Raw genomic sequence first — 27,074 nt, 5'->3', positions numbered from 1 at the left:
ACTTCCTTTCTATACCCTAACGGCAATACCACTTGATGAATATGTAAAGGTCTCCATTTTCTCATTAAGACATCACTTTTAAGGTAATAACATTCCGGTATACAGTCAGATTCCTCTTCTGTGTATGCTTTCTGATACATTCGTTTTATTTCTATAACCATCAACACCCCCCCCCCCACAAAAAGGGCACCCGTAAACAACCTTCTTGACCACGACCTCCTGACACATTTTTAAACATAAAAAGTCCAGTCAAGGAATTTTTATCACTTTAATGAAATCATACCATACAACCTCTCAAATACTTCCATTCTGATGTGGAATTCCAAAAAGAACGTTCAGAGACAAACTAAAATAGGCAAATTAATGTGGATCCAGGAATGTGAAACAAGAACAGAGGATGTTGGAAAAACTCAACAGGTCTGCCAGCGTCTATCAGGAGAGAACTGTTTCAAGTCAACAGACTCTTCATCTGATGAAGAGAATTATTGACCAATAGGAGAGAGACACCAATGCCGATATTTGGGGCACTTGAACTGCCTTACATAACTAGACACAATTATGCTACCAATTCCTAATTAGGCCGCAGTTTGTAAAAGTTAACCTCTACTTGTCAATATGATCAAAGACAGACACATTGTACAGGAACATTACTTTATTCAGACCTTTACCTACTATTGATTTGTATAATTGTGGTCAGTGTGAGTTTGCTTTTTTTGGCTTCTTCAACGAACATGAACCTGCACCTTGGCAAGCCGAATGTTTCCAGCTTTGAGCATTGATAGGAAACAGACACTGTGTGTAGAAGATCCTTTGTCCTCACTATGCTCTTTTGAAAAAATATTTCTCGTAATTAAATCTGTCTGAATTCACAGCCTGCAGCAGAATTGCTGATACCCTTGTTTTTCCGATTTATATGACACTTTTCGTGCATAATATTCTGGCATTAAATGGAGTTCACAGCAGCGTCTTTGAGGTCTACTACTCATGCCTATCGTACATTCAAAACTACCAAATGAAGGAAGTGATTGCATAAGTCACTTGGATGCCTGACATGTGGTAATACGCCAATTGGTGCTCAGCTTGAGTGATATCTGCCTGTCAGTAAATGACACCATCCTATCTGAGTTTAGTTGTGATAATCGGAAATATTCCGAGGTGTGTGGAAGTTCAATAAAGGGAAGCTTGGCTTCCCGTTGCCAGGACTTTCCCAATACCAATCAATAATTAGGTCAAACAGACTGCCAAACCAAGTGAAGCTTTGTTGGAAACCTTTGACCCTAAGAAGGTAGGTCAGATAATTGGTGGGAAATAGGCATCTGTGTCAGTGAATCCCAAATGTTTCATATTCCTCTTTTACCTTCACTACAACATGTGAGCAGAAAAGATTATTTGCATTGAACAATGCAGCTCTTTTCCATAAAATTTAAGTATTTTCCATTTCCATATCTACCCACAAGGATCACCACTGACTGGCGTACCACTCCTGTGATACTTCATTTTAATCCTTTATTCAAATCAGTGTCAACTGGAAAGGAATGGATTAGACACTGGATTAAAATGTCCATTGAGATTGTGAAAGAAATCAAAGTCTCTTTCCTGATTCAAAAGATGACATTATTTATTCTTACTATGTTTATTTGGCTAGCGCGGTGGTGTGGTGGTTAGCACCGCTGCCTCATGCCGCCGAGGACCCGGGTACGATCCTGGCCCCGGGTCACTGTCTGTGTGGAGTCTGCACATTCTCCCTGTATCTGCATGGTTCTCACCCCCACAACACAAAGAGGTACGGGGTAGGTGGATTGGCCACACTAAATTTCCCCGTAATTTTTCTTAAATGGCTTACTATGCTTATTTGATTGCTGTGTGAACTTCATAAGATTGATAACATGATTGATTTTAGTGAGGCTGGCTTGTACAATGTACAACTCTTACTGGGTTTTTTCTTTTTTTCTCCGAGCAGCGTTGTAAACTTTCTTCAACAGTAGAACAGTTAGCATCGTGACAATGAGGAACAGAGACAGCAGGAAAAAGATCACATCTACACAATAGTAAGCATACCAGGGGAGTCGGTAAGATTCTGAGCGCAAATGTGCTGCACCTTTGTGTCGAGCAACATACTCAATCCAGAAAATGGCTCTCTCCATTGGAGACTCTGGTTGATCCCTGTGGAGAGCAGAGAGTTTCTGCATGTTATCCCGATAGGATCCATTATTTATGACCTCATTAATTGTCTGCAATAGATCTGATGACTGCAATGTTGCAATATTTATAACTTTTGCTGCACCTCGGGTTTCAAGTCTGAGTAAATTGTCAAACTGGTCAAAAAACAGAGGGATGCCAACTACTGGCACCCCATGATAGATGGCTTCATAAACTCCATTGGTGCCACCATGGGAAATGAATGCTCGTGCCTTGGGGTGCCCCAGAAGGTCATTCTGAGGGATCCATTTTGCCAGTAACGTATTATTTCCTATGTTGGGAGGGATCTTTCCATCATATCTCCAAATAACTTTCTGAGGTACTTGAGCAAAGGCCTCTGCTATTTTCTGTGTAATATGCATTGGCAAAGAGCTGACAAAGGTCCCCAGAGACATCACAATAATCCCATGTTCTCCTGAGGATTGGACAAACTCTTCAAACTCTGCTGCGAGAGGTTTGGATGGTTTACACTGGAATCCTCCCATGTAAACAATGTTTGGCATGGTGGGTCTCGGGAATTCAAATATAAAATCAACTCTCATCAGCCACACATCTGCCCTCAGGAGAATCATCTCAATATCTGTGTCTGGGCCCAGATAGCGATGGCAGACTTCATTGTAAATGGGATGGATGACAAATGCTAAAACAGATCTTTGAAGAAGATTCATGATTATGTTTTTAGTTCTTTGGAGAAAACTCATTTTATCTGTGAATCCTGACCCAAGCACTGGAACGTAGGACAGTGGTGATGGGGCAAAGAGAAAATGGGCATCTCCACTGGAGAGCCAGCGAACATTATACACCAAAGGCAGTTTGAAATAATAAGCAAGTAGTGGACCTACAGGTAAAAAAGGATCTGCAAGTACTAAGTCAAAGTTCTCGTTTTCAAGTTGGGTTAACAAATTCTTATTTTGAAAAAGTGCGTGGCTAAGATTTCGCAGATAAATATGAGCGGTGTGGATAGAAGTCATTAGTTCACATTGGCACTTAACAAAGTCCCATGTTGTTGAATCATTCTGAAAAATATCCAATGCCTTTTGTGTAAATCCTCGCGTAATGTCTTCACTACTAGTTTTCCCAAGTTCTCCTTGCAGTTCAACAATGATTGATCGATATAGATCAGGCCGGTCGTTGACATACCAAGATGTTGAGAAATAAAGCACAGTGATGTTGTGCCCATGAAGTTTCAGTTCTTCCATTAGGATTCTCATATTGACCCAGTGACTTCCCTCAGCAGGTACAACTAATATATTAGCCCCCTGGGTTATTGGTAATGATATGCTGATGATGATACTTAGAACATACGTAACATGGAATCTTCTTTCCCATCCCAGATACTCCATATTGAGAGGAAAGGATATCCAGATCCTGCAGAAGAATTGAACAGAAATATCTGTATTATAACATTCATTGGAAATCTTCAGAACTTAAGAAATAGCACCAGGAAGGGCCTTTCTCCAGCATTCTATAAGATCATGCTGGAAGCTCTATATCAATTCCACTTTCCCACCTGATCCCAATTTACCTTGCTTCCCAGTCTTGATTGTGCCTCAAAGTCTGAATATTTGCAACTATCTGGCGTAGAAAACCCAAAACATTCACAACCCTCTCTGAATGACCCCGACTTTGGTGCACAGGGCAGAATTTCAACATTTGCAGATTTTTGGCCAGTGCGGTGGCACAGTGGTTGGCACAGCTGCTTCACAGCACCTGAAACCCAGATCCTGGCCTTGGGTGACTGTGTGGGGTTTACATGTTCACCCAGTGTTTGCGTGGGTTTCCTCCGGGTGCTCCGGTTTCCACCCACAGTCCAAAGTTGTGCAGGGTTGGTGAGGGCTTGGCCATGATAAATTGCCCCTTAGTGTCCAAAGATGTGTAGGTTAGGTGGGGTTACAGAGTTGGGAGGAGTAGGTCTGGGTGGGGATCACTTTCAGAGGGTCGGTGTAGATTCAATGGGGCTAATGGGTTAAGTAGACTAAGGGGCTGGTTTAGCTCACTGGGCTAAATCGCTGGCTTTTAAAGCAAACCAAGCAGGCCAGCAGCACGGTTCGATTCCTGTACCAGCCTCCCCAGACAGGCGCCGGAATGTGGCGACTAGGGGCTTTTCACAGTAACTTCATTGAAGCCTACTCGTGACAATAAGCGATTTTCATTTTCATTTCATTGCATGGGCCGAATGGCCTCCTTCTGTACTGTAGGTATTCAATGAAATGTATTTCTATATCCAAGTGGAAGTATTGTGAACTGTGAGGAGGGCAGTGTGTAACTTCGAAAGGACACAGACAAATTGATGGAATGGGCAGACGAAGTTCAATGCAGAGAAATGAAAAGTGATTCGTTTTGGTCGGAATGGATTGTGTGAACAAAGGGACCTGGGTGGATATGTACATAAAATATTGAAGGTGGCAGGACAGATTAAGAGAGCAGTCAAAAAAGCAAGTAGCATTCTTTTTTTGAATAGCGACACAGAATACAAGAGCATGTATAAGACACTAGTTCAGCCTCTGCTGATAGAGAGTTGTGTCTGTATTTGGCAATACATTATACAAATCTGACCTGTGGGCTGAATGCCTTCTCATACAGAAACAAATGGTTTGGATACAGTTGAAGCTGATTGTGTTGCATTTGGTTGGATGAGCAGGGAAGCAGCAAGTCCCACCAGGAGCAACAGGGTCCTCACACACTCTCAGCGGAATTCCCCGTTGGTGGGATCCTCGGGTCCACCAGCAGTGCCCCACGCCCGCAGGTTTCCCAATGGCGTGGGGTGGCCACAATGGGAAACCCCATTGGTCGGCTGCGGGAAGGGAGAATCCGTTGCCGTTCGGGCCAGTTGGCGTATAGAGAATCCTATCTTTTATACATAATTCTAGAGACCTTCCAGGTTTCACACAGACGGGATCTTCCGCTCCGGCCGATGGTGCACCCAAGCCCTCGAGATAGGGTGGAATCAATGGGAAATTCCATTGATAGTCGCACGGGGAGGACAGAGATTCTCACCCCAGCAATTTCACAACTTGCTCGGATAATGTGCTTTTATTTCACCTTTCCTAAATGTGGATTGACTTGCAATTTTTCAATGTAGAGGAATACTTCCTGGACTCGTGAACTTTGGACGATTAGAGTCAGGCTATCTGCAATATTGTTGCAGAAACTAAAAGCACTTCGGCATATATCACATTTTAAAAATTGATTTTAACTTGTAGCTTATAAAACTCCTTGTGGTGAAGTTTTCAGCGTTTACTTACCGGTCAAACAGTTGTGCGCTGCAATCAGCCTTGTATTGCCGGGAGCTGAGATTTCAGCTCCAACGAAGAGTACAGTCAGTTAACTTGTAGGTCCAAGGTCTAAGTGAGTTCCTGATTGTATAATACTAATTCTCATTTGACCCGGGGGGAGTCAACACTGTATTTATTTCTGCATTTTTGCCAGGGCCAATAACCATTCACTTTGCAGCAGCTCATGCCAGACATCCCGAGGCTCAAAAGAAAATTAACATTGGATTGGTTGTTACGAACCTGTTCTTGGACGGAGCCGGGGTGTAAAGAGATGATGACTCTGCAGCTATCAGAGTGTGTAAAGAATAGGGATTGGAAAAACGTTTTAATAAAATGAAAAATTAAATGAAAATAATTGTGATTTAAGTTGCATAATTAGCTTCCTCCTAAGTAATAAAGAAGTAAGAAGTCTTACAACACCCAGTTAAAGTCCAATAGGTTTGTTTCGAATCACTAGCTTTCGGAGCACTGCTCCTTCCTCAGGTGAATGAAGAGGTAGGTTCCAGAAACATATATATAGACATAGTCAAAGATGCAAGATGATACTTTGAATGCGAGTCTTTGCAGGTAATTCTTTACAGATCCAAAGAGAGGGTAATCACAGGTTAAAGAGGTGTGAATTGTCTCAAGCCAGGACAGTTGGTAGGATTTCGCAAGCCCAGGCCAGATGGTGGGGGGGTGAATTCCTCGTCCAGTACTTCCCCGGAGTAGAGAAACTATGACATCTTCTTCGCAGCCTTCAACACGTCATCGATGAAGACGAACATCTTGCCACGGTCATCCCCCCACCCCCACTACTTGCCTTCAAACAACCGCGCAACCTCAAACAAACCATTGTTTGCAGCAAACTGCCCAGCCTTCATAACAGCGACCACGACACCACACAACCCTGCCGTGGCAATGTCTGCAAGACGTGCCAGATCATCGCCATGGGTACCACCATTACACATGAGAACACCACCCAGCAGGTACGCGGTACATACTCGTGCGACTCGGCCAACGTTGTCTACCTCATACGCTGCAGAAAAGGATGTTCCAAAGCATGGTATTTGAGCAAGGCCATGCAGATGCTGCAACAACAAATGAACCGACATCGCGCAACAATCGCCAGGCAGGAATGTTTCCTTCCAGTCGGGGAACACTTCAGCAGTCAAGGGCATTCAGCCTCTGATCTTCGAGTAAGCATTCTCCAAGGCGGCCTTCAGGACACGCAACAACACAGAATCGCCAAGCAGAAACTTACAGCCAAGTTCTTCACACATGAGTACGGCCTCAACCGGGACCTTGGATTCATGTTGCATTACATTCACCCCCCACCATCTGGCCTGGACTTGCAAAATCCTACCAACTGTCCTGGTTTGAGACAATTCACACCTATTTAACCTGGGGCTACCCCTCTCTCTGGATCTGTAAAGACTTATTTACCTGCAAAGGATCACATTCAAAGTAACATCTTGCACCTTTGACTTTGTCTATATATATGTTCCCGGAACCTACCTCTTCATTCACCTGAGGAAGGAGCAGTGCTCCGAAAGCTAGTGATTTGAAACATACCTGTTGGCCTTTAACCTGGTGTTATAGGACTTCTTACTGTGCTCACCCCAATCCATGGCCGGCATCTCCACATCATAATAAGGAAATGCCAGTGGAAGACACAGAAGTAATTGTTGAATCTTCTGTCTTATTTAGAACAAAGAATAAAGGACAAAAAACAAAGAAAAGTATAGCACATGAACATGCCCTTCGGCCCTCCAAACCTGTGCCAATCATGGTCTCCTACGTTCTTGATAATACAGAAAAATGTGTCATTTGAAACATGGAAGTCTGGCAATATCTGGTTTGAGAGGGTACAGGGAAAGATCCCACAAAAGGTTAATAGCAGCTGCAAAGAGCAGGGTTATAAAATGCAGATTCTTGCTCACAAGCAGGTTTTAGCAGACACACAGGTCTCATGTGGTAAGCTAAAACAATGGCTCACACCTTCATGGAATGTAACTATCTCAGGAAGCATCTGAAAAAGCATGGATGAGAGTTTCAATTGCATTAAGTGATGAATGTTTAAAACAGGCAAGTCTTTCAAGTCATAACCAAGTTAAATTTTAGCATACAGCTAAAAGCAAAGTTTCACACCTTAATTGAAATAAACTCTCTTAGTAAACAGCTGGAAAGGATGGAAGATACTCAGTCAAATTTGGTGTCAAATTCAAAGTGTAAAATTCTATGAACATCAAACAATTAAAAGAAAATTGGAGACGACCTGTCTACGAGAAACATCATGTAAGTCAAAATCAAAGGCAAAGTTATGAGCTGGGGACAATTGGAAAATTAAACGATTTGAAATCACAGAATTAAAAGTAACACCTATTGAAACCAAAGCATTGTTTAATCAGATCTGAGAGGAGACGATATGCCCAAAATGAATAATTAGTTGTAGTAAGATGTTTACATCAAAGATACTTTTAAACTATCAAAGTGAAACAAGCCCATTTACAATAAAGTCGTTAAAACTTAATAACTCTTAGAAAGAGAATATAAACCCAGGGAGCAGCAGCATAGGACAGAGGAAACCAGCAACAGGAGAGAAGGGGAGGAGAACTCAGAGAGAGAGAGCTCGGTCATGGGAAAGACAAGGCAAGCAGCCGAGTTTAAACAGTTATACATCTAAGGAAGACTAAAATTTAAACAGGAGTCAGAGTCAGCTTAGAGATAGCTAGCAGAGCCAGCTCTCACAGCTCGGTGCATGGGAAGAACAGGACACAGCAACCGAGTTCACCAGCGAATACAACTCAAGAAGACCAGATTTTAAGAAGATCGATTGCCAAGGTGGGCCTGAAGCAACCAGCAACCAGAAGCAAGATCTTTTTTCCTTTCTGTAAAGAAAGTGTTTGCAGCTTTTAAAAGAAAAAATATAATAATAAAAATAACTTAACCTGAAAAAGTGGTTATTAGCTTACTTCACTTCCTTAATAACGCAGGACCCAGGACATCAATGCTATTAAGGGGTAAGTAGGTAAAATTCTTCGGTGAAGGTATGGGTTATACCGGGGGATAACTTGAAAAGATAGTTTGACCTGAATAGCACCCACAGAAGCCTGCACTGGAGTCAGGGAGTGAGAATCCCTGTTCACCATTTAGAATATCAACCTTTTTTTTTGGTATAGGGGGAATTCTAAGAATAGTGGTGAGTTTTAACTTCACCTAATTTTAAAAAAAACCTTCTGTCCTTACTCGGTATGTATCCCTCTATTTCCTCCCTATTCATGTACCCACCCAGATGCCTCTTAAATGTTACTCATGTGCCTGCTTCCACCACATCCTCTGGCAGCATGTTCCAGGCACCCACCACTCTCTGTGTAAAAAACATACCCCGCACATCTCCCTTAAACTTTCCCCCTCTCACCTTGAACCTGTGCCCTCTTGTAATTGACTCTTCCACCGTTGGAAAAAGCCTCTGTCTATCCACCCTGTCTATACCCCTCACAATTGTGTAGACCTCTATTGGGTCTCCCCTCAGCCTCCATCTTTCCAGTGAAAACAATCCTAGTTTATTCAACCTCTCATCATAGCCAACACCCTCGAGACCAGGCAACATCCTGGTGAACCTTCTTTGAACTCTCGCCAAGCTTCCACTTCCTTCTGATAATGTAATGCCCAGAATTGCAAGCAATACTCCAAATGCGTCCTAACAAAAGGTTTTATACAGCTGCAACATGATTTCCCAACTCCTGTACTCAATGCCAAGGCTGATAAAAATAATAACTAAAATAAAAATCACTTATTGTCACAAGTAGGCTTCAAATGAAAAGCCCCTAGTCACCACATTCCGGCGTATCTTCGAGGAGGCTGGTACGGATTTTTTTCACACAGAGAGTGGTGGGTGCCTGGAACGTGATGAAGGCAAGCATGCCACATGCCTTCTTAATCACTTTGGCCACCCTTGTTGCCACTTTTAGGGTACTGTGACCTGCACGCCCAGATCCCTCTGTATGTTAATGCTCCTGAGTGTTCTGCCATTTACAGTATAATTCATGTCTAGATTTGATCCTTCAAAATGCATCCCCTCACATTTGTCCAGATTAAACTCCATCTGCCATTTCTGTGCCCAAGTTTTCAACCCATCTATATCCTGTTGTATCCTCTGATAATCCTCGGCACTATCAGCAACTCCGCCAATCTTTGTGTCATCCACAAATTTACTAATCAGACCACCCACATTTTCCACCAGATTATTTATATATACCACAAACAACATAGGTCCCAGCACTGATCCCAGCGGAATACCACTAGCTACAGATCTCCATTCTGAAAAACGCCCTTTCACCCCTACTCTCTGTCTTCTATAACCAAGCCAGTTCTGTATCCATCTAGCCAGCCCACCCCGAATCCCATGTGATTTTAGTTTTTGTACAAGTCTGCCATGTGGGACCTTGTCAAACGCCTTACTAAAGTCCATACAAACTACATTCACAGCCCTTCACTCATCAGTTTTGTTTGTCACCTCTTCAAAAAACTCAATCAAGTTGGTGAGACCTAAGGGCAGCATGGTGGCCTAGTGGTTAGCACAACCGCCTCACGGCGCTGAGGTCCCAGGTTCAATCCCGGCTCTGGGTCACTGTCCGTGTGGAGTTTGCACATTCTCCCCGTGTCTGTGTGGGTTTCGCCCCCACAACCCAAAAATATGCAGAGTAGGTGGATTGGCCACGCTAAATTGCCCCTTAATTGGAAAAAATAATTGGGTAATCTAAATTTATAAAAAAAAAGTTGGTGAGACCTTCACCATTTTGCCTGCCATTAACGAGTCCATTTTTCTCCAAATGTTCATATATCTTGTGCCTCAGTATCATTTCTAAAAGCTTCCCCATCACCGATGTCAGGCACATTGGCCTATAATTTGGATTATCCCTGCTTACTTTCTTAAAAAAGGGAATAATATTGGCTATTCTCCAATCCTCTGAAACCTCGCCTGTGGTCAAAGAGGATGGAAACCGGAGCACCCAGAGGAAACCCACGCAAACACTGGGTGAACGTGTAAACCCCACACAGTCACCCAAGGCCAGGATCTGGGTTTCAGGTGCTGTGAAGCAGCTGTGCCAACCACTGTGCCACTGCACTGGCCAAAAATCTGCAAATGTTGAAATTCTGCCCTGTGCACCAAAGTCGGGGTCATTCAGAGAGGGTTGTGAATGTTTTGGGTTTTCTACGTCAGATAGTTGCAAATATTCAGACTTTGAGGCACAATCAAGACTGGGAAGCAAGGTAAATTGGGATCAGGTGGGAAAGTGGAATTGATATAGAGCTTCCAGCATGATCTTATAGAATGCTGGAGAAAGTTCTGAAGTGGGAATGGAGCCCAGAGGCAGGGATGCTAATCATTCCGCCAGAAGACTTTCTATGTTGACAGCAAAAATCGCTGAATCATTGAATTCCTACAGTGCAGAAGGAGGCCATTTGGCCCATCGAGTCTACACCAACCCTCTGAAAGAGCACCCTACCTGCTCCCATGCCCTATCCCCATAACCCCATCTAAGCTTTGGACACTAAAGGGCAATTTAGCATGGTCGATCCACCTAACCTGCACATCTTTGGACTGTGGGAGGAAACTAGATCACACAGAGGAAACCCACACAGATATGGAGAGAATGTGCAAACTCCGCACAGTCAGCCAAGGCCGGAATTGAACCTGGGTCCCTGACACTGAGAGGCAGCAGTATTAACTACCATGCCACCCTTTACATTCCAGGGTTTAGATTTTAAGATTTGATTTTTCCTGGAACAAACCAGTGTCACTAAGGTCAGAGTAATAGTAGGATTTAAGTTGATAAGTGGTTGGTGAATAGAGGGATTTTCAAATTAATTGATTAATCAGCACAAAATAAGGATGGCAGGCCAATTGATACGCAACTGCTGTATGTTGTTGGTGGACACCAGTGTGAGCCAAAGCATCAACACATCAGTAAGTGTCTGCAGCTCAAGATACTACGGCTTAAAGCTGATGAGCTGGAGGCTGAGCTACGGAAACGGCGATGAGTCAGGGAGGGGTAAAGTTACCTGGATACTTTGTTCCAGAATTCACTCACACCCCTTATGCTAGGTTCTCCTGGTTAGGTCAGTGGTCGGTTACAGAGGTACGTGACTGAATAAGACAGGTAAGGGGGTCAAGAAGGTACAGAGAGAGGAGTCTCAACCCTTGCAATTAAACAGTTTCAAAGTTGTTGCAGCTTGCATGGGTGAGAGCGGAGGCTGCAGAGTAGATGGTCAAACTGACCAAGGAACCGTGGTGCAGGAAGCCATTCAAATGGGGGAATACACAGGAATGTAAGGACAAGTATAGTCAGGGGGCGAGTCACAGCCTTCTGCAGCTGAGGGTATGAATCCAGATATCTGTGTTACCTGCCCGCTTCTGGGGTTCCGGACATCTGCTCAGGGCTGGAGGGGAACTTCCAGTGGTCGCATTCCACCTGGGTACTGTAGTTTTTGCCTCACCACTATTCTTAGAATTCCCCCCTATACCAAAAAGGGCCGGTTTATTCTAAATGGTGAGCAGGGATTCTCACTCCCCGACTCCTACGCAGTAAGGGGGGTGCTATTCAGGTCAAACTAATATCCCTCGGTATAACCCCTATCTTCGCAGAAGACTTTTATTTACTTACCACTCAGTAACTTACACTCGGGTCCAGTTTGCTAAGAGAAGTAAAGTAACCTTTAAAGAAAATACTAATAACCACTTTTTCAGGTTATAAATTTGAACTTAACTTTATTTTCAAATTAAAAGAGAATAACTACTTTTACAGAAAGGTAAAAAAGGTCTTTTCCTGTTCGGACCAGCTGCAGACTTTCAAGTCTATCTTGGCAATCAGTGTTCTTTAACTTTTGATCTTCTGTTCGATTCTCTGGGCTGCTCGGCCTGTCAATGTTGCTCGTCCCATCACCGAGAAAGATAGTCTGAAAGCTCTGCTCATCTCCCCCAGTTTTTATAGCAATTTGGGGCCTCCTAATCTCTGCACCTGGCATCCTGTTGCCTGTCTGCTTGACAGTTTGAACATTACATTTTAGCGATTCAGAAGCATGGCGCTGCCCTGTGCAGTTACCTCCTCACCAGCTCGCCATTCCTGATTGTAACTTTTCTCGCTTTTCTTGACATGTAATTAATCTGTTTGTGTCTTAGTTAGCGTTTCTTTTGGATTTATGTGTCTCTTAATGAGTTTTCTTAGATTTAACTCGGGTCATTTTTGGGTTAAGCTAATGCCATATTAGGGTTATTCCTTCCGACTCCAACTTTATCTGCCTTGTTCATCTTCTACAAGGTTTTAATTTCAAAATGATATAAGCTATAGTGTGGCCTTGTCACCTTTTAGTTTTCTTTAACTTGTAAATCAGTTGTTTCACTTTATTACCTGTATCAGTAACTTTTCATACTTGGCAGTTGTTCCTTATCTTTACACTTTTTAAATTCTGGCTGTCTTTCTTAATTGTTTAATAAATTCCATTGCTTCAAGATTTGTGAAATACTGTTTCCTTTCATATAACTTTTTTCAGAGTTTAAGTCAATCCAAGGACTTTTCTAATTTGTAGATTATAATGAAGCTCCTATCTTTTCTCTTCCCTGCTTGTGAAGTTGTCTGCAACCAGGCTGCTACTGTGAACTTGTCTGCTTTCAAAACAGGCTGCTGCTGTTAACCCCTTGTGGGGCTTCTCTCTTGGATTCGTATAGCCTCAGGCACTCTTGTTGTTACTTTCATGTTTCAAATGTCATATTCTTCCGATTTTTCACAACACCCCCTCTTGATATTTGAAACATGATGGGCGAAATTCTCCGCCCCCCACGACGGGTGGGAGAATAGCGGGAGGGCCTTCCCGACATTTTTGCCGCCCTCCCGCTAATCTCCCCCCCCCCCCGCCGAAGTCCCGACCCTAATCGCTGCCGCCGTTTTTTTACGGCCGGCAGCGATTCTCAGCTGTTAGATGGGCCGAAGTCCCAGCCCTTTACGCCGTTTTACGAACGGCAAACACACCTGGTCTTGCCGTTCGTAAAAACGGCGTGACTAACTCGCTATTAATAACCATGGCACCGATTGGCACGGCCGTACCACGGTGGGCACCGATCGCGGGCAGCGGGCCCGATGCCCGCGCACTACTTGTCCTTCCGCCGCCCCGCAGTATCCATTCGCGGGGCGGCTGAGGGGCAACCCGGCCCGCGCATGCGCGGGTTTCGCGCAAAAACGCGATGACGTCACCCGCGCATGCGCGGGTTGGAGTCTTCCAAACTGCGCATGCGCGGCTGACGTCATATGACGCGTCAGCCGGCGCTAACTCCGGCAAGCGGGCTTAACAAAATTCGTTAAGCCCGTGATGCCGGAGCTTGCGGCGTCGGGCTGCCGTAAAACCCGCCCGGGTTTTACGCCAGCTTTACGATTTCTCCCGTTTACGCCAGCTTTACGATTTCTCCCGTTTTGGGAGAATCGCGCCCGATATATTCCATCCAATATTTAACTCCCTAATCATTTTGTCAATATCCAATTGTCATTTTAATTCTGCTTTCTCTTTTATACATATTCATTTCTCACACCAGTGTTGTTAGACCGGTGATACCCTAATTGTAATTACTTTGAATTATTTACATAGAATTTACTGTGCAGAAGGAGGCCATTCGGCCCATCGAGTCTGCACCGGCTCTTGGAAAGAGCATCCTACCCAAGGTCAACACCTCCACCCTATTGTAGCCACCGAAGTTGGCCATTCCCTCAATACAAAATGGAGGAACGCAAAGCTTGCAGGGTAAAATGGACAAAGTTTGCAGCACAAGCAGGCTGCAACAAGCCACTGTGTATTCTGTCTGCTAAGAGAGCAGACAGCACCGAAACGAACATTCCGCATACTAATGAAGCAATCTCCGGGACAGTTGGCATAATAATGGAACGATCCCAGAGACAAAGGACACAAATGGGGAAGTGATTGCAACATTGTATGGGAAGCCAGACACCCCGGCACCAGCGGGGTTCGTAGACAAAGCACCTTTTGGCCTGCCCAGTAGCCGAGGGAAGCCTCAGTATTGGGGGGATTCAAATAAATCGATTGGGAAGAGACCCAATCGATCCCCAGCAGATAGAGGGTCCGCTCAAAAGGGCGCAAAGCCCTGGGACCTATAAAAGACAGGTCCCAAACTTAGTTCATTCTTCTTGACCAGTCCTCCTCTCTTGACCAGCCCTCTCGACCAGCAGCCACCAGCAAGTAAGTGTCTCACAACGATCGCTACCAGAGATAGACACTCCTGACCCCTTTTAACCAGTACCAACCTGAAGTCTGCGGACCCAGTGCAGAGCAAGAAGTTGTTGTCCTCTGATCCAGCAGTTCCTTATTCAGATAAGTATTGGTCTATTTAGTGGTAGGAATAGTTTAGTCATCTTAGCGTGTGCATGAGTAGTTTATAATTGTATTATAATAAACTCATTTGTTTGAACTTACTAATTGGTGTATGGTTTTATTGCTTTGAACTTGACCTTGAAACTTGTGGCGATATCTTAACGATACCTGACGACTCCAAAGCTAAGTAACGAAACAGAGCCAAATCGAGTGTTAAGCATACTCACCCAGAACGAGCAACACTATCCCCATAACCCAGTAACCCCACCCAACACTAAGGGCAAATGAGGAAACCCACGCAGACACGGGGAGAACGTGCAGACTTTACACAGACAGTGACCCAGCGGGAAATCGAACCTGGGACCCTGGCGATGTGAAGCCACAGGGCTATCCACTTGTGCTACCGTGCAAGGGTATTTGACATTTTGGACGGATAGTTTAATAAGGACACGAGGAGTCTGCACTGAGTAAAATAAGGAACATAGATTGATTTACACTTTCCAGTTGATCCCGAATGGGTCTCTTCCTGGGCGATGCCTTTCTTGTGAGTTTTAAGTCATAAGGCAGTTCAGCAAAATTTTACAAAGATAGTGCAACCGTCGTACTCCTCCCCATATGGTGTTGGCCAAATTTCCCAGCGTTCTTTGCGGGAGGCCATTTTAGATGACCACAAGGGGAGATCTGATGATAGGAGAGAAGGGAGCTTCCCCAGTTTGAGGGCGCTGGAGGATACATTTGGTTTCGCAGCAGGGAACGACTTCAGACATCTACAAGTATGGGACTTTCTGCGCAGGCAGATATCATCCTTCCCACTCCTGCCACTAAGAGGGATTCAGGATAGGATAGTGTCTAGGGGATGGTGGGGAGGGGAGCGTCTCACACATCTACAGAGAATTAATGGGGGTGGAGGAGACGCAGATAGAGGAGCTGGAACGTAAGTGGGAGGAGAAACTGTGGGGCGAGATGGAGGACGGCCTATGGGCGGACACGTTGAGCAGGGGCAACGCGACCCCTACATGCGCATGGCTTAGCTTGATCCAATTCAAGGTGGTGCACCAGGCGCACATGATAATGGCCTGGATGAGCAGATTCTTTGGGGTGGAAGACAAGTGTGTAAAATGTGCGGGTGGACCAGTGAACCATGTCCACATGTTCTGGGCATGTCCAAAACTTAGGGGATACTGGCAGGGGTTTGCGGACATCATGTCCAGAGCATTGAAGACAAGGGTGGAAATGAGTTCAGGTGTTGGAAGATCCGGGAGTCCAGGAGGAGAAAAAGGCAGATGTTCTGGCCTTTGCCTCCTTGGTAGCCCGGCGACGGATATTACTAGCTTGGAGGGATTCTAAACCTCCGAAGTCAGAGGCTTACATAACCGACATGGCGAGCTTTCTCGGCCTGGAAAAGATCAAGTTTGCCTTGAGAGGGTCAGTGTCGGGTTTCGCCGGAGGTGGCAACCATTCATTGACTTCTTTGCGGAGAATTAATCGTCAGCGGGGGGGTAGGGGGTGGGTAGGAGGGTGGAGGGGGGGTGGGGTGGGAGGGCGGGGGCTTGGGTAGTATAGAGTAGGGGATTAAATAGGCGGGTCTTGGGGGGACGGATGTCGGCGGTTGCACTGTGACTATTGGTCTTTGTACTCTATTTTTATACTGTGGTTGTTTGTCATGCCAAAAATACCTCATTAAAATTGTTTGTTAGAAAAAAATTAGTTTGAATATCGATCAGCCATGATCTTATAGAATGGCAGATCAGGTTTGAGCGGCTGAGCAACTTGTTCCGCTCTCCCCAAAAGTGCAGTTACACAAAATAAGTGCTTTAATTAAGTTAAACAATAATTGTCCATAAGCTGACAAAATTATTTACTTATTCAAATAATTATAAACGAAAGAACATTTTTAATGCAAAAGACATCAGGGAAATCATCTGGAAAATTACTGGCCACCAATAGAGAAGCATCACATGCATAAATTTGGTTTACGTGAACCGTCTCTTAATAGCTGGTCTAAATTACACAATCAACACCCGATGAGGATATATGTATGAAAGAGTTAAGAAGGCAGACAGGGGCAGCACGGTGGTGCAGTGGGTTAGTACTGCAGTCTCACGGCGCCGAGGTTGCAGGTTTGATCCCGGCTCTGGGTCACTGTCCGTGTGGAGTTTGCACATTCTCCCTGTGTTTACGTGGGTTTCACCCCCACGACCCAAAGATGTGCAGGGTAGGTGGATTGACCACGCTAAATTGTCCCTTCATTGGAAAAATGAATTGGGTACTCTAAATTTATAAAAAAAATAGAAGGCAGACAGATTGCACAGAAACATTTCTTTATTAATGCTTGTCATTACATAACACCATTTCAAAATCAGATAGCACATGTTCCCTGTGCTTATTCAAGAAATATGGCCTTTCATTTAACCGTGACAACACCGAGTGTTTCGAGATCTGACCAAGAATGAAAAATTAATGATAAGCGTAGAAGATCCTTTGTCTACACAGCACAGTCTTTGAATAACACATTGGTCTTATAATTAACACTTTATTTCCTCAAAGACTCCAGCAGAATTCTTCCTGGCTCTGTTCTACCCAACATTTATTTACATTTCGAGACACAGGAATCTTACTAGAATATGGCGAAGAGTAAGCCTCAGAGAAAAAAACTGGTTTGTGACTCTCCACCTGCACAGACCCGTTTTCTCTTGTGCCTCGGAACCTTCAGCCTCTTAGAGAAAAGAAAATGAGTGGGTGTGGATTATGCAGTCACTCTGGCAGGGCAGAGCCTCATACGCCCGATCAACACGGCATCCTAATGTCCCCCAGCCCCATAACGGCTGTCCTCCAACACCCGACAATCCTCGCCGGTATACTCACCCCCCCCCCCCCCCCCCCATAAAATCCTCACAGGCATTGCAACCCCACACTAATGCCGCAAAAGCATAGCCGGCACTCCCCCTCCCCCCTGCCCCTCAGACATTGACATAACCCCCCCCCCCCATTAGTGTCCATCCTGGCACAAGTTGTGCCAACCTGGCAATGTCAACCCGTGCCGGAGCAGCGCCTATGCACTGCCCAGGCATGTCCCTCTACCCTCCACTCCCCGGGGGCTGTACTTACCTTTGCGCCCCTGGGTGGATCCTCTCCACTGCCTCATGTCTGGCCAAGCCTGTTGTAGACCTCGCCGACGTGCAGTATGAATATTTACTGAGGGATGGTCATTTGCTGCAGGGAAGGGGGGGGCGTTAATAATATGGAAATCAATTGAAATTTATGAAAATGCGGTGAACGCCATTTGTGGGCATGATTCTCGTCACATCGCCGGCGAGGGGCAGGAAAAATCAGGAAATGCAAACTCACCCAAAGGAATTGCATTTCCCAATTCCAGCAAGACTTTCCACCGCCGATCCTGCAGACGGTAAGTGTGGGCTCAAGATCGCGCCCGTAATGTTGTGGCACTACCTTCACAGCAGTGTGACTGAGGCCAGCTCTTTGTGCCGATTATGCGGTGAGCCCAGTGTCGCTCAGCAAATAGAAACTTCCCTGCAAATTGCCAGGACGTGGCCGACACAAATGGAGGGGCTGGGCAAGGCATCGAACATGCTGCGAAACGCAGGGAGAGCTGTGCTGGAGAGCTTCCGCTTAAAATAATGGATGCAATGGTTAGAGTGAAATGGGCTTTTGATGTCTCACACTCTTATTTTGTGTTCTCGATCAGGCCAACGAATATCATCATTAGTTCTAAATAATCTTGTAAAATACATTGTACTTTACTATCGAATTTGACTCAAGTAGAGCATATCCCTGTTGGTATCTACTATTATCTGACAAGCCATTCCTATGATTCTTCCAAAAAAGCCGTAATTAAAATTCATGGCATTCAGACAGGAATGTATTAGATATGGATTAAAAGTATCTGTTCATTAATTGAAATGCTTCAAAGATCCAATTCAAAAGCACAAATCCTACTGAATCTTTTGCTTTTTATTTCGAGTGATGTTGCAAAGTTGTTTCAACAGTAGAACTGTCAGCACTGTAACCATTAGTAACACAGATAACAGGAGGATCATCACATCTACACAATAGTAAACATACCAGGGGAGTCGGTAAGATTCTGAGCGTAAATGTGCTGCACCTTTGTGTCGAGCAACATACTCAATCCAGAAAATGGCTCTCTCCATTGGAGACTCTGGTTGATCCCTGTGGAGAGCAGAGAGTTTCTGCATGTTATCCCGATAGGATGTGTTGTTTATGACCTCATGAAGTGCTTGCAAGAGATCTGATGACTGCATGGCTGCCACATTAATCACTTTTGCTGCACCTCGGGTTTTAAGTCTGAGTAAATTGTCAAACTGATCAAAAAGCAGAGGGATGCCAACTACTGGCACTCCATGATAGATAGCTTCATAAACTCCATTGGTGCCACCATGGGTAATGAATGCTCGTGTCTTGGGGTGCCCTAGAAGGTCATTCTGAGGTATCCATTTTGCCAGTAGCGTATTATTTCCTACGTTGGGAGGGATCTTTCCATCGTGTCTCCAAATAACTTTCTGAGGTACTTGAGCAAAGGCTTCTGCTATTTTCATTGTAATTTGCATTGGCAAAGAGCTGATAATAGTCCCCAGAGACATCACAATAATCCCATGTTCCCCTGAGGATTGGACAAACTCTTCAAACTCTGCTGCTAGAGGTTTGGATGGTTTACACTGGAATCCCCCAATGTAAACAATGTTTGGCATGGTGGGTCTCGGGAATTCAAATACGAAATCTACTCTCATCAGCCACACATCCGCACTTTGGAGAAGCGTCTTGACATCTGTGTCTGGGCCCAGATAGCGATGGCAGAGTGCATTGTACATCGGGTAGGTGAAAAATTCTGAAATGTACAGTTGAAAAATACTATGGAGTACATTTTGTGTTCGTTGTACAAAATCCATTTTATCTGTCAGTCTTGAGCCGGTGATTGGGACATAGGACAATGGCGATGGGGCAGATAGTAAATGAGCTTCTCCACCACTTTGCCAACGAACATTATTAACTACTGGGAGTTTTAAATAATATCCAAGCATTGCACCTGTCGTGAAAAATGGATCGGTCAGTATTAAATCAAAATTTGCATTTTCAAATTGCTTTAACAAAGTTTTGTTTTCAAAAATCGCAATATTAAATTCTCGTCCCCAAGTATGACAGCTGTGCATAAAAGTTGCCATTTCATATTGAAACTTCACGAAAGTCCATGGCGTTGTGTCTTTCTGGAAGACTCCAAGTGTATTTTCTACAAAACGCTGTATAAATTCTTCATTTGAATTTTCCCCAAGAAATTCTTGCATTTCAACCACAATGGACTGATAGAGATCAGGACTCTCTTTGATGTACCAAGATGTTGAGAAAAAAAGCACAGTGATGTCATGTCCACGAAGTCTCAGTTCTTCTATTAAAATTCTCATATTGATCCAGTGGCTACCCTCGATAGGCACAACCAAAATATTAGCCCCTTGGGTAATGGGACAAGACAGGGTGATGATGATACCAAGGGAGAATGCAACCTGGAACTGACATTTCCATCCAAAACACTTCATTCTGAGAGTAAATAGTATTGAGACTCTATTGAAGAATATGAGAGAAATAGAGCATAAATATGGTAAAATAACATGTAAAAAAGAAGCAGGCATAAACCATTCTGGAAGCAGGAACCCATTCACATCCCTGTCAGCATCAACGGGGCCAAGGTGGAGATGGTTAGCAGTTTCAAATTCCTAGGGGTACACATTTCCAAAAATCTGTCCTGGTCCATCCATGTTAATGCTACCACCAAGAAAGCACAACAGCACCTGTACTTCCACAGGAAACTAAGGAAAGTGGGCATGTCCCCATTAACTCGGACCAACTTTTACAGATGCACCATAGAAAACATCCTATCGGGCTGCATCACAGCTTGGTATGGCAACTGCTCGGCCCAAGGCCACAAGAAACTTCAGAGAATCGTGAACACAGCCTAGTCCATCACATGAACCTGCCTCCCATCCATTGACTCCATCTACCCTTCCGCTGCCTGGGGAAAGCAGGTAGCATAATCAAAGACCCCTCCCACCCGGCTTACTCACTCTTTCAACTTCTTCCGTCGGGCAGGAGATACAGAAGTCTGAGAACACGCACGAACAGACTCAAAAACAGCTTCTTCCCCGCTGCTTTCAGACTGCTAAACAACCCTCTTATGGACTGAGCTCATTAACACTACACCCTGTATGCTTCATCCGATGCCGGTGGTTATGTGGCACTAATAAAGGTTACATAGAGGGTACCCCAATGATGTACTGGGGAGTCCATCCAGACCCAACCTCACATGTGGCACACCTTGTGTTGCCCTATTATGTATTTTCTTTTATTTCCTTTTCTTTTCTTGTACTTAATGATCTGTTGAGCTGCTCGCAGAAAAATACCTTTCACTGTACCTGTGACAATAAACAAATCCTATCCAATCCATTGAGGAGGGGGTCAGGTCAGAGCAGGCAAGTAGAGTCGGATATGGAGGAGGTCAGACTGGAAGGCGGGTGGGATCAGGAAAGGGGGGTGGTTGGTTAGGGCCTGCATGGGTCGGATCAGATGGGGGAGTCAGGTCAGTTGGGCCAGACTCGGGTTGAGCTAGCGGGGGATAGCTGGTGGGATCGGGCCAGTTTAGCGGGCGGGCGGGGGATGGGGCTGAGCTGACAGGGGGTTGGTCAGGCTGAAGGGGGGGTGCGGTTCGAGCATTGCGGGGTGGTCATGTCAGGTTGGGGATGATGCGGTAGGTCCCTTGGGGGAGTCTTTGTGTGCAGGGTGCCACATGTGAGGTTGGGTCTGGATGGACTCCCCAGTACATCATTGGGGTACCCTCTATATAACCTTTATTAGTGTCACAAGTAGGCTCACATTTACGCTGCAATGAAGTTACTGTGAAAATCCCCTCGTCGCCACACTCTGGCGCCTGTTCGGGTACACTGAGGGAGAATTCAGAATGTCCAAATTAACTAACAAGCACGTCTTTCAGGCTTTGTGGGAGGACACCACAGCACCTGGAAGAAACACACACAGACAGGGGGAGAACATGCTGAATCCGCACAGTCAATGACCCAAGCCGGGAATCGAACCCGGGTCCCTGGCTCTGTGAAGCAACAGTGCTAACCACTGTGCTACCATGCCACCCAATGTGGCATTTGGGAAGCAGGTAACCATGGGAAGCCTGTTAGCTTTTAGTTTTCATGAACAAGTCACCCAGGTCCCTTTGGACATCAACACTTTTCAACCTCTCAGTTCAGAAGATTTCTGCTTTTCCTACCAAAGGGGATAACTTCACATTTATTCACATTGTATTCCATCTGCCATATTACCCACTCACTTAGCCTGCCCAAATCCCTTTGAAGCCTCCTTGTATCCTCCTCACAACTCACATTACCACCTAGTTTTTTGTCATTGGAATATTTGGTCCCTGGAACCAAATCATTTATAGAGACTTTCAACAAAAGTGGCCCAAAGCATGATCTGGTACCCCAATAGTCACAGCCTGCCATCCTGAGAATGACCCATACTCTGTGCTGTCTGCCTGATATCCAATTCTCAATGCATGCTAGTGAAATATCCCAAATCCCTTGTCCTGTAATTTTGTTTACTAACCTACTGGGTTATCGAGGGTGAGATGCCTCTGTGGTGAGTTGGTAAGTAAAAGGCAAGAATGAAATAACGGGGGGAGAGATTAGGAGAGGTGTTCACTTTGTTCCCACCGAGCTATAATTTTAACACCAGTGGTTTTGGTAATATCTGAGGATCCCATTAGACTCCAGTGAAGGTCATTCCGGGTATAAGGACAGATATAGGATCGGATGGAATTTGTGCCCATTCCCCACTGTGGGGCGGAAGACCCCCTCGGCCCTCATTAATGTCCCTTGTGGCGTTTATTACAGCGGGGCTGTGCAGTGTTAAGTCGGTCAGCTGCTCAAACCCTCCCCCATTTTATTCAGCCCAGTTTCTCTATCATTTCCTCGTGTATTAAATAGAATGTTGTGGAAAACCGCAGCAGGTTTGGCAACATTGTTAAAGAGAGAAGCAGCGTTTCAGCTCCAACTTGATTCTTCTTAGGAACCCATATCAGACTTGAAACATTCACTGTTCCTCTCTCCAGCGATGCTGCCACAGATTTTCCAGTGCTTTTTGTTTTTATTTCCGCATTCCAGCATCTCGAGGTTTTTACCATTTAGCAAGTGCTCCGATCTACCCTTCTCGATGCAAAGTGAATGGCCTCACCCTTGCCGACATTGAAATCCGTCTGCCACAGTTTAATGTGTGCACATATCTGTGTAATTTTTAATTTCCATTTACACTTTTACAATGCCATCTATTTTTGTGCCATCAGCAAATTTGGATATCTCTCTCTCTATCTCTCTCACTCTCTCTCTCTTTCTCACTCCAAATTACCTAACAGCACGTCTTTTGGGACTTGCTGGAGGAAATCGGAGCACCCGGAGGAAACCCATGTAGACACAGGGAGAACATGCAGACTCCACACGGACAGTGACCCAAGCCGGGAATTGAATCTGAAACCCTGGCACTGTGAAGCAACGGTGCTACCCACTGTGCTACGTGCTGCCCTCTTGCTGCTCAGCCAACTTTTATTCATTCATGGGATGTGGGCATCTCAGGCTGGGCCAGCATTTATTGTCCATCCCTTATTGCCCTTGAGGGGGCAGGTAAGAGTCAACCATGTTGCTATAGGTCTGACAACTCCAGGGTCCCAGGTTCGATTCACGGCTTGGGTCACTGTCCGTGTGGCGTCTGCAAGTTGTCCCCGTATCTGCGTGGGCTTTCTCCGGATACTCCGATTTCCTCCCACAAGTCCTGAAAGACGTTCTGAATTCTCCCTCTGTGTACCCGAAGAGGCGTCGGAATGTGGCGACTAGGCGTTTTTCACAGTAACTTCATTGCAATATTAATGTAAGCCCACTTGTGACAATAAAGATTATTATTATTATTATTAATATTATTATTATTACATGTAGGCCAGACCGGGTAAGGACGGCAGAATTCCTTCCCTAAAGGACCTTAGTGGACCAGATCGGTTTTTACGACAATTGGCAATGGTTTCATGGCCATCATTAGATTTTTTATTCCAGATTTGTATTGAATTCAAACTCCACCATGGGTAGCGTGGTGGTGCAGTGGTTAGCACTGTTGCCTCAAGGTGCCACGGTCCCAGGTTCGATCCCGGCTCTGGGTCACTGTCCGTGTGGCGTTTGCACATTTTCCCAGTGTTTGCGTGGATTTCGCTCCCACAACCCAAAAGATTTGCACAGTTGGTGGATTCGCCACACTGAATTGCTGAATTGGAAAAAATGAATTGGGCACACTAAATGTTTTTTAAAACTTCACCATCTGCAGTGGTGGGATTTCAACCCGAGTCCCCAGAGCATTATTCTGGGTCTCTGGTTTACTTGTCCCCTGACAATACCACTATGCCACTGCCTGCCCTGAACAAAGTCAATGATTTGATTTCAATTCCATGAGTTGTAAACTTAGCTAACAATCTTTTTTGAGCACTTTAAACAACATTCATTGACACTCCAATTTTCATTACCTCTTCAACAAATCCAAGCAGCTTTGTCAGTGTGACTTTGCCTTTAGAAATCTATGCTGGTTCTCACGGATCAGCTGGAAGTTGGAAAGGCGTCTGTCACACTCCCTTTAATAAGGGACGTTAGTAATTTTCCTGTATACTTCCCGAGTATACTTTTCTGATTTCCCTCTCTCATCTTTCTTATGCCATTTTAAAACTAAAGAAACGGTTCCTGAAACCAGAGAACTTTGGAAGGTTATAGTTAGGACGTCTGCAGGATGTATGTGCAGAAGATAAAAACATGGGTGTGGATCTCACCCCAGTCTGTCTATTCACTTTAAGATTATTTTGAACTGGTATAAGATTTTTTTTGACATGAGATGACAATCTTCCACTTACTAATGAGGACCAACCAAACGCTGTAGCAAACCTTGTATTCTGCAGTCGGTGAGATATGAACAAATGTAAGAGTACTGTACTTTAATCCAACGAACAGTCCAAAGTCTAAGTCCGTTTCTGATTGTGTAATATTAATCATGTGACCCACTATTCCTGTTTTGCGATGATGTTTCTGTTGGCATGGAAAACATAAAATTCAAATGGAGGTTTCCCCCTGAGTCCTCACTGCCTTTAGAATTGTGAAATGAAAATTCATAATTAACCCATGGATTCCGAATTCCTGAATGGGCCATTTTCATTAACAGTGCAAAGCAGATGACTAGGTCAAGGGCAAACTCTTTCAGTACCTTTCTCGCCCACCATGAATATGAGAGGGGAAAGGTCAGTAACAAGAAGAAAGGCAAATGGAATGTTGTTTATTGCAAGGGGAGTGGAATAGAAAAGTAGGAATGTTTTGCTCCAGCTGTACATGGTGCTGTCGAGAGCAGCAAGCGGACATAATTTACCGACAATTAGTTCTGCTGAACAAATTGATCTCATGTAGCCTTTCTCTTTGCCAAATGCAAACATGAAATGTATTGTTTACATCAGCATGTGCTGTTGACTTTGTATTTCTTTGAAGTGTTTGTCTGCTTTTCTTTCCCGTGTTTGTGTTGAACTCCTTCTTGTTCTCTTTCCGTCTCTGCTTCCATCCCTTTGGACGCAATTTCACCAGAAAAGAAATCGATGTCCGGCTTTGGGTCCGTTTAGCAGATGTTTCTCAATGGCTGCAGCACCAAGAAACGTCTAGCTATTTAACGGCATTTTGCCTGATTTTATAGCCTCGGGGAATCTCTGTCCGCCAAGGCCACACTTAGAGTCAGGCTTGCCAGCACGAAAGGCTCCTCATAGATCGGGGAGCCATTTTGTTTGGTTTCCCCGATTTCCCTTGTGGTAGTCACTACTGATGTATATATTGGGCGCGATTCTCCGACCCCCACGCCGGGTGGGAGAATCGCGGGAGTGCCGGACGATTCACGCCATGCCGCCCTGGCACCCGCACGTGATTCTCCCACCCACCCCCAAAACGGCGTGTCGCAGTTCACGCCGGCGCCAACCACACGTTGTCGCTGCCGGTGTGAACAGCATGCGACCGCTGCATGTGGGCCTGTGGGGGGGGAGGGAGGATCGGGCACCAGGGGGGTACTCAGGAGGGGTCTGGTCTGCGATCGGTGCCCACGTCTTGCGGGGCAGCGGAGGGGAGGACGGCAACCGTGCATGCGCGGGTGGCTGCCGGCCAACCTGCGCATGCGTGGGTGACATCATTCAGGGCCGCCGGCCGCGTCATTTACGCGGCGCCGCTTTGACGCGAGCGTCAAGGCCTGGCGCGCGTAATTGGTGCGGCCCCGCTCCTAGCCCCCTGGGGGTGGGAGAAAAGGGGGCGAGGAGCGGCTTCTGACGCCGGAGTGAAACACTCCAATTTTCACTCTGGCGTCGGCACTTTGTCCTGTTGGGGAGAATTGCGCCCATTGTATATAGAGGATGTCGGTGTAGGTGTTTTATGGTAAGGCCCTGTACTACAGGTACGGGGGTAGTTCCCTGCCTGCTGGCTTCACCTAGTAGGCAGAGTATAAATATGTGTGCTCCCCTTACAGCAGCCATTTCGCCAGCTGCTGTAGGAGGCCACACACCTTAGTGTAATAAAGCCTCGATTGCATCCAACTCTCGTCTTTGTGTAATTGATCTGCATCAATTTATTACACTAAGTTTTCAGAAGATGGACCTCTGCATCAAACCGGATCGCCTGCAGCTGGATCCGCAATCAGACAACTCCAAAGAGGACTTTCAACATTGGCTAGCCTGTTTTGAAGCTTACATCGGGTCTGCGCCACACCCAATCTCAGAAGCTCAGAAGATTCAGATCCTCTACATGCGGCTGTGCTCCAACGGCTTTCCACTTATCCAGGACGTGCCGACCTTCCCAGACGCCATGGCGCTACTGAAGGAAAACTACGCTCAATGGACTAACACGCTCTACACCAGGCACATCCTCTCCACTCGTCGTCAACTTCCTGGTGAGTCAGTGGAAGATTTCTGGCGTGCCCTGATTCCCCTAGTTAGAGACTGTGACTGTCAGGCCGTCACAGCCATGGAACACTCGAACTTGCTCATGAGAGACACTTTTGTCACAGGGATAGGGTCCGATTACATCCGACAGCGCCTCTTAGAAGGGGCCACGCTCCACCTCGCGGAGACAGAAAAGCTAGCGCTCTCGCTGATGGTCACTTTGT

General features: G+C 45.4%; 2 protein-coding genes across 3 annotated transcripts; both read right to left on the bottom strand.

Moving 5' to 3' along the window:
- Nucleotides 1-254: 254 nt before the first annotated feature.
- On the bottom strand, nt 255-18,025 carry LOC119975058 (UDP-glucuronosyltransferase 2A1-like). Of its 2 annotated transcripts, none has more exons than XM_038814550.1 (2): nt 17,943-18,025; nt 255-3,567 (listed from the first exon to the last, which is right to left on the bottom strand). In XM_038814550.1, the coding sequence occupies exon 2, from the start codon at nt 3,540-3,542 to the stop codon at nt 1,929-1,931; it is 1,614 nt and encodes a 537-aa protein (XP_038670478.1). In that variant the 5' UTR covers nt 3,543-3,567; nt 17,943-18,025; the 3' UTR covers nt 255-1,928. The 2 variants fall into 2 exon arrangements, with proteins under 2 accessions (XP_038670478.1, XP_038670479.1); XM_038814551.1 differs by lacking the exon at nt 17,943-18,025 and adding an exon at nt 5,445-5,833.
- A 719-nt stretch (nt 18,026-18,744) lies between these two features.
- Nucleotides 18,745-24,864, bottom strand: LOC119975060 (UDP-glucuronosyltransferase 2A1-like). Its single transcript, XM_038814552.1, has 2 exons — nt 24,805-24,864; nt 18,745-20,426 (listed from the first exon to the last, which is right to left on the bottom strand). The coding sequence occupies exon 2, from the start codon at nt 20,399-20,401 to the stop codon at nt 18,788-18,790; it is 1,614 nt and encodes a 537-aa protein (XP_038670480.1). The 5' UTR covers nt 20,402-20,426; nt 24,805-24,864; the 3' UTR covers nt 18,745-18,787.
- Between the last annotated feature and the right edge of the window lie 2,210 nt (nt 24,865-27,074).

The sequence above is a fragment of the Scyliorhinus canicula genome, chromosome 12 (genome assembly GCF_902713615.1).
Source record: "Scyliorhinus canicula chromosome 12, sScyCan1.1, whole genome shotgun sequence".
In the NCBI taxonomy this organism is placed as follows: Eukaryota; Metazoa; Chordata; class Chondrichthyes; order Carcharhiniformes; family Scyliorhinidae; genus Scyliorhinus; species Scyliorhinus canicula.
The sequence above is the reverse complement of the archived record's forward strand: the minus strand, read 5'-3'. Positions and strand labels throughout refer to the sequence as shown.